Source organism: Melopsittacus undulatus, unplaced genomic scaffold (assembly GCF_012275295.1).
Source record: "Melopsittacus undulatus isolate bMelUnd1 unplaced genomic scaffold, bMelUnd1.mat.Z mat_scaffold_314_arrow_ctg1, whole genome shotgun sequence".
In the NCBI taxonomy this organism is placed as follows: domain Eukaryota; kingdom Metazoa; phylum Chordata; class Aves; order Psittaciformes; family Psittaculidae; genus Melopsittacus; species Melopsittacus undulatus.
Window position 1 is genome coordinate 8,462 of NW_022994233.1, and position 8,432 is coordinate 16,893.

An 8,432-nucleotide genomic window follows, 5' to 3' on the forward strand; every position below is an offset into this window, starting at 1 on the left:
TTGGTCAACATCACCCAACAGGGCTGGCCCAGCCCAATCAGAACTTTTATGCACTATAAAGGGGGACAAAGTTCCTCTGGTGAACATAAAGAATTTGTTGGGAAAGACAGTCTGAGTTTTTCCTGCTTCAGGTAAAGGGAAACCCACTCGTGGGATTGCTTTTGCTCAGGGACCTGGACATACTTGCTGGGTAATGCAGGAAGATGGGGAAGTCCAGTGTGTACCTCAAGTGGATTTGATTTTAGGGGAAAACAGCCAATGAACTCAATTATATGCTGTTGCATGCTATATAACACTTTTATAACCCATCAGCTAGATGTCCATCACTACTCTGGGCTTTAAAAACAAGATATGTGCTGTCATGATGATTAGCAGAGAATAAAGTCATAGGAAAAGCTAGCATCAGCAGAACTGCTGATCACCATCATCTAAGGTCACCATCACCTGAGCCTGACTTCCCTCTGATCATCACCCCAACAAAGAATGAACTTTGATGAAACCAGAGGAGCTCAGCAGTGACAATTTCAGCGGTATCGTCAGCAGGCAGCAATCCAACACTACACACTGTTTCTCCTGCACTGAAAGATGGGTACAAAAGATGGGGCCTGACATCATGGACTAGATGAATTCAGCAACTTTATAGGTATTGGCCCACAAACTAAGGAATGATATCTCTTTCTGTGTTGGGGGTGTGTATTATACATACATATGTATATGAGACAAGAAGTGACGGCATATAAAAAAAAATGGATCTGAGCATGACATGAATGGTGTGAAATAAGGAGTGGATACAGTCCTCAGTTCAGCTGTAACAGTTATTTTTCTCCTTAGTAGCTGGTGCAGTGCTGTGTTTTTGACTTTAGCCTGAGAACAATGCTGATAATACAACAAGGGTTTTAGCTGTTGCTAAGTAATGCTTACACTGATCACAGACTTTCCCAGTCTCATGCTCTGCCAGGGAGGAGGGGAAGCTGGGAGGAAGCAGAGATAGGACACCTGACCCAAACTAGCCAAAGGGGTATTCCGTACCACAGCACATCATGCCCAGTATATAAACTGGGGGGAGTCACACCAAAGCCAGATCGCTGCTCAGGTCAGGCTGGGTATCAGTCAGCGTGTGGTGAGCAGTTGTATTCTCTCCCCTTGCTACTTCCCGTATCATTATTATTATTGGTGGTAGCAGCAGTGGTTTGTGTTATACCTTAGTTACTGGACTGTTCTCATCTCAGCCCATGGGAGTTACATTCTTTCGATTCTCTTCCCCACCCTTCTGGGAGCTGTGGGGGAAGAAGTCAGGGGAGTGAGCAAGCAGTTGCATGGCTCTAAGCTACCAGCTGGGCTTGAACCATGACAGAGGCATTTCCCCTTCTCAGTGGGTCACAAATTCAGCAGTGGCAATTTGCCTACCAAAGGACACAGATGTATATGTACAGCAGCAGACATTTGGCTGCTGGTTTTCATGTGGCATGATGCTTACAGTTCCCCCTCCACTACGAAGAGAGTAGCAGTTTGCAGCTCTAAGCACTGTACATCAGCAGAAGAATGAGATGCTTGGGTCAAAGTACTGGCCAGAAAACCATTCCATCTCCTTTGTGGCAAAGGTATAAGACCCCTGAACAGACATCGTAAGGTACAAAACCAGCCTGAAAACTCAGTCACATCATTTCCAATTAAAAATAAATCTGTCACTGTTAATCTCAAGAGCAAAAGCATTTAAATAATTGCTTCTTCAGACATATGCCTGTCCCTCATTTGAAGACAATTTGCTGCACTGTTTCAATCTTCAAAAATCATACAACCACTTTAGATTTCATACCTACAAGCAAATAGTTTGAAGAATCCACAACTCAAGTCCTGCAAGCATTGGCACCATTCAAAACCAGAAAAAAATTAAGGATCCACTGAAGGAGAGGATCTGGTTAGAGATCATCTTAAGAACCTGAATGTGCACAAGCCCATGGGACTTGATGAAATCCGTCTGCAGGTCCTAAAGGAGCTGGCAAATGAAGTTGCAAAGCCACTGGCCATCATATTTGAAAAATCATGGCAGACAGGTAAAGTTCCCGGCGACTGGAAAAAGGGGAACTATAATCCCCATTTTCAAGAACGGAAAAATAGAAGATGCGAGAAAGTACAGAGCAGTCAGTCTCATCTCTGTGCCTGGCAAAATCCTGGAGGCAGATCCTCCTGAAAGGCATGCCAAGGTACATGAAAAACAGGTGATTGGCGACAGCCAGCATGGCTTCTCTAAGGGGAAATCCTGCCTGACCAATTTGGTGGCCTTCTATGATAGGGCCATGGAACTGATGGACGGGTAGAGCAGTTGACATAATCTACCTGGACTTTGGCAAAGCATTCAACACTGTCCCACACAACATCCTTGTTTCTAAATTGGAGAGACATCAATTTGACAGATGGACCACTCAGTGGATAAAGAACTGGCTGAATGGCCTCACACAAAGAGTTGTGGTCAATGGCAAAATGTCCAGTTGGAAACCAGCAATGAGTGGTGTCTCTCAGGGATCAGTGTTGGGACCGGTCTTGTTCAACATCTTTGTCAATGACATGGACAGTGGAATTGAGTGTGCCCTCAGCAAGTTTGCTGATGACACCAAGCTGTGTGATTCAGTTGATATGCTGGAGGAAGGAATGCCATCCAGAGGGACCTTGACACGCTTGTGAGGTGGGCTGATGCCAACCTCATGAAGTTTAACCGTGACAAGTGCAAGGTCCTACACCTGGGTGGGAGCAATCCCAGGCACAGCTACAGGTTGGGCAGAGAAGAGATTCAGAGCAGCTCTGCGGAGAAGGACTTGGGGGTGTTGGTCAATGAGAAAAAGAACATGAGCCAGCAGTGTGCGCTCACAGCCCAGAAAGCAACTGTATCCGGGGCTCCATCAAAAGAAGCATGACCAGCAGGTCAAAGGAATGATCCTGCCCCTCTATTCTGCTCTTGTGAGACCTCACTTGGAGTATTGTGTGCAGTTCTGCTGTCCTCAACATAAAAAGCACATGGAACTATTAGAACAAGTCCAGAGGAGGCCACGAGGATGATCAGGGGACTGGAGCACCTCCCTTATGAAGACAGGCTGAGAAAGTTGGGGCTGTTCAGCCTGGAGAAGAGAAGGCTGTGTGGAGACCTCATAACAGCCTTCCAGTATCTGAAGGGGGGCTACAGGGATGCTGGGGAGGGACTATTCATTAGGGACTGTAGTGATAGGACAAGGGGTAACAGGTTGAAACTTAAACAGCAGAGGCTTAGACTGGATATAAGGAAGAAATTCTTTACAGTGAGGGTGGTGAGGTGCTGGAATGGGTTGCCCTGGGAGGTTGTGAATGCTCCATCCCTGGCAGTGTTCAAGACCAGCTTAGATGAAGCCTTGGGTGATATGGTCTAATGTGAGGTGTGGCGGGGGGGTTGGAACTAGATGATCTTAAGGTCCTTTCCAACCCTAACTATTCTATGATTCTATGAAAGGAAGTTTTTTTCTGGTTTTAATTATACACTTCTGCATGAAATCTATCCTTCTATATTTTGTTCACATGGAGGTTTAAACTGTAGAAAAAGGCAATCCCATACCTTGTTCTTTCCCCTTAAAACAAAAGGTCAGGAAAAAGCACTGTTTTTATGTCTTTAACATAGGAAGGGAAGATTAAGAGAAATATAAAGTTTAATACCCATTTAAATTTTACAATTAAAGCAGCAGTACTCAAACGCAAAATTAGAAAAATATGTATTCAGGGGAAGACAGAATAGATTTCTATCTCAGTCTGAAATTCAGTACTCAACAGAATCTGTACTGAGCCCTCTGAAAAAACTTTATTTAGGATCCTACTCCAACACAGGGATTTTCATAGCCTTTAGGTATACACCACCTTTCCCAATAGAAGGTTAACACAGTTATTTATTGACTGATATCATGTATCCTCAAAAGCTAGAGACTGTTTAAGTGATCACATACCCCACCTCACTGGTACTTAGCTTGAACCTTCAAGCAGGTTAAATTCAGTCAAAAAGACAGTTTAACTCCCTTAAGTTGCAGAAGGCCAAGAGCACTTGAGCACTCAGTAATATATGTAATGATTAGCAAAACATCTTAAAATAATACTGTCTAGCTTAATTGCTGGCAGCTGAATGTACAAACAGCAATTTAATGACAGTGAACCACTAAGCTCCAGAGATTCAGGGTGATGAGCAACCACGATAGTTCTTCAAGTTTAGTATCAAAAACTCAAAGCATTTGCCATCAGTTGTTTAAACAGAACTCAGACTTGCCAAGATACCTTTGCCACGGGAAAGCTACTCCCAAAGCTAATCCTCCTTTCCAACTTCTTCCAAGAAAACTATTAAAACAGATGCTTGCTCCCAAATCTAAAGATACTACATGTTAGTTTCCTCTACTAAATCACTGGTCTTCCACACAACTGGCAGGACTGTCCCCTCAACAGATGTACTGCCAGAAGCAATCAGTTAAGGTTTGCACTGCTGCCTGTTGATCAGCTTGTGAACCCCTTCCCATTTAAATGTCACAAGCCCATAAAAACCCCATGCATCCCCTCTTTTTGCACTCAATTGACCATCCCTATCATTAACCAAGTCTCTTAGGCTGCCATTTACCACTAGAATGCCTGCACTAAAAGAACGGTTTAAAATCATAGCTGAAGACACAATCTACTGCCCTGCAGCACTGCCATCATGGTGTGCAAAAGCAGCATACCCACCTTATGGCATCCAGGATAGGTTGGCATAGCATCAAGGGTAGAGGTGCTGGGATTCTTGCTGGTGCTGGCCATGATATTCTGGATCTGGGTGAGCTCTTGCCTCAGGACCTGTTTCTGGTGGAAGCTGAAAGCAGGATGGTTGGATGCCATTGTAAAGAGCAACAGGAACTCATCCCCTGTGCGGCCCTCGTTGAGTTGTAGCCCATAGTTGTTAATGACCGAATCGATGTGGGTGAGGGTACGGAAGAGGACCCCGGCCGCCTCTCGGTGGGCAGACCCGAGCAGGGCAAGAGACACCAGAAGTTTGCTGCGTATCACCTCGTCCGTCAGGTTAGTGAGGCTCCCCAGGTCTGCGGGGTTGTTGGCCTTGATTTCAGAATCACGTAGGGAGTGATAATCCTTGCGGGCCAGGTCCTCCAGGCAGGCGCCCAGGAAGCGCAGCTCCAGCGGGATGCACAGGTCCAGGAGGCCGCACAGGAACTCCACACGCTGCGGAGAGGGCAGCTCGGAGAACCAGCGGTACACACCATCCCGCTGCAGCCTCGGGCACCGCTTCTCCACCATGGCGCTCCGCCTTCCCCCGGCCCGGAGGGCGCACACCCTGCTGGAGGCCGCGCAGGCGAGGGCAAGCAACAGCGCCCCGAGGATGCGTAAGGCCGGGACCTCAATACTCCCGAAGAGTCCCCCTTCGCGCTCCCGCCCCCCTGACAAGCCTAGCCCCTGGGGGGAGAGGGGGGCCGGCAGCGAGGAGCCCCAAGGGCAGCCACCGGCGGCGCAAGCCCGAGCGCTGAAGCGTGGCCTGGCCGCGGGGTCCCTACCCGGCAGGGCCTGGAGGCCTCCAGCAGGTCTCTGCGCTCCCACGCTCTCCCTCCCTCACTGGGTAGCTCTTTCTCTCAACCGGGCGCCAGCTGCCTCCATTCGCCACACTTGGCCCCACCAAAACCGCCCCACCGCCACCACAACCGCGGGAAATAATCCCTCGTAGGAAGGCAGCAAGCAGACGGAGGGAACAGTGGCTGAACGCTCACAGCCGGCTGGTAGCGGAAGGATCCCGCAGTGAGAAGTCACAGCCGGAAACGGAGCGGGAAGAAAAAAAAAAAAAGAGCGGTAGAGCACCTTCACTCCCGCCTGACCTTACGGAGGATCACACCCACCCCCTCAGCGATTAGCTGAGCCGTCTAGGCACACCTGGTGCTTGGCTATCAGTACACAGGCCCTACACTCTTCCTCGCGTACAGAAACAGGGTTTCGGAGATTTGTCAATCACCACCTTATAGACCCCCGCCCCCCCTTAATCCCGCCCCTGGCGCTGATTGGTGCAGGGGTGCGGTATAGCCAAGCTGCTGCTGGGTGTGTAATGCCAAAATCCTGATAAAGCTTTTGGTACCAGCATTTACCTGAACAGCCTCTTCAAACCAAGTCGTGCTATGCAGTCAAAGCCAATTGGGCAGTTGACTTCAGATTATCTTTAAAAATGTGGAAATTAGCGACACTGAAGGGCTCTTAAAATGGTGATATCCCCGCACATACACACCCCTTCCCACTCTAAGCTGGGATTCTGGTTAACATTTTGTAACACCTTTATCATCTTCAGATTTGCCTACGGGTTGCATGGATGGTATTGTGATAAACACATAAATGTATTGGCTTTTGCAAATCATAGGTGTTGCTGTGTGGATATGAGTTCACAATGCTCACTAAAGATTAAGATTAGACAACAAGTTGAAAATGGACAGAACTCTTGAGCAAAATAGAGTCACAGCAAAAGAATTGGTAAAGAAGGGGGGGAGCTTGATATGAGGAAAGCTAGTGCCTGGACAACATAGGGTTAAAGTACTTTTAGCTTAACTTCGGTTGAAAATAAAGAACAATGTTTGTGTTGTAAGTCTGTGGTGAGATAACAGAATTTAGTGGCCCCACTAAACATGAGTGAATTATTTCACTCCATCCTTCTACGTATCAGTTAGTTTAGAGACAGTGCCTCCCAAACATCTACTAGCTTGGGATACTCCTTGTCTACCCGTCCTGTTTTGCTTGCAATAAATTTTGTACAAAGGTCACACTGTTCTAAATCTTTGCTAGCTATCAGAAGAATTACAGATATGTCTGGTTTCAGCTGTGTGATTACTGGGACATCCAACTGTGCCAAAGGTGAAAAGTACACCATGAGGAAGACTGCTTACTTCATCCTCCAGACCCTTGCCCACAATCACCGGACAGCAGTTCACAGACGCCAAGAGGAGAGGTATGTTAATAAGTTCCTGGAGCTAGTTATAATATTCCCCGCCTATACATGGGAATTATGAATATGTATATGACTAATGCAATAGTGAAAGTTTATAAACCTGTAACATGCTAATCAGTGCACCTCTGGCTACAGTCACGTGCCCAGTGCTGTTGCTTTTGCTTTATTGACTTTGTCCTTCAATAAAACCTTGTTATCTCATTTAGAGGAGTGAGTTCACATTTCACAGTATCCAGCAACCAAGAGGCTGACACATAATTTATTTTTTTCCTAGACTGTTTTTCTATGGGACTTGGCTGTATGTCTGCTGCAGCCCGGTAACCAGACTGCGCATCAGATAGATAAATGATATGGGTGGTGATCTTTAAGTGGAGCAGGCCAGGAACAACATTTTTAAATGCCGCCTCAGACAGGCAAAGAATGATTCCAGACTTGATTTTTATATGATGGCAATCTTGCAAGACAGAGCATGTGTTTTAGTTTAACAAGTGCAATATTTCTGCAAGGCAGATAAACAAAAGAGCTAACACTAATGTTTTTAGGAGCACAATTGTATTTTTGCCTTGAGTTTATCTTTGTGGGATGAACACGGTGCCTAAATGCAGACTGCTTTTTGTCACGAGTTATATGAACATTTGTGTTGGTATCATATAAGAGGAAAAAGCTTATTCCTTTGGGTGATGGCTTATTGTATACCTCATTATGCACCTTGCTAAGACGAACTGACACACCACAAAAATTCCAGATGCTGGTAGTTTATCCTTTTTTATTTCCCTGTGGAATATTTTTACACCATCAACTGCATTTATTGAAGCCATACTGAAATGCAAGAGTAAACAATCAAAGGATGCTAACTGGGTCTGCAAAATGTCATATATTGTAAAGCTACACAACTCTGCTTATGTGTGGCAGACTCCTGCCATGAGAGGGTCCTTGAAAATCCCACAGCCTCTCTGTGTCCTTCCCTTGTAGCGATCCGAAAATTGAATGAAAACCATGTGCTTCCTTTTCCTGCCATGCCCTGTATTGTCTACTGGAGGAAGGGATAATGAAGAAAACAGAGTGCTCTCAGTCCCTTAGGAAAGGTTTGCATTGAATTGCAGCAGTAGACATAAGGACACCAAGTTCTTTGGTGGCTTTTCTGTTTATATTGATGTCTTTACCCAGGATTAATCCATCCTGAAAGTGCTGCACTGTGCTTAAAGTCAGGTATCTGATTATTACCTTGTAGGCTTAAATTATAGGTTTAAACTAACAATAGTGGGTGTGTCTTTAAACTAACATAGTAAAATACAGCAAACTGTTCTAACTTGCTAACACATAGGGAGTAAAGAATGTTCAGCTGACAGGTGAAGGAACATCATGGGACTGATAACAACTAAGGAAGCAGTAAATAAGACCAAGGATTCCAGCCTTCATGATAACAGAGACTAGAACAGAACAGAAGCAAGGACGTACCAACTGC

At 45.9% G+C, this 8,432-nt stretch overlaps 1 protein-coding gene across 1 annotated transcript; it reads right to left on the reverse strand.

The window, feature by feature from the left end:
* Positions 1-4,722: 4,722 nt before the first annotated feature.
* LOC117438444 (zinc finger CCHC domain-containing protein 2-like) lies at positions 4,723-5,286 on the reverse strand (the record flags this gene model as incomplete). Its single annotated transcript, XM_034073960.1, has 1 exon — positions 4,723-5,286. A coding segment is annotated over exon 1 (564 nt), but the record flags the coding sequence as incomplete, so codon positions are not given.
* Between the last annotated feature and the right edge of the window lie 3,146 nt (positions 5,287-8,432).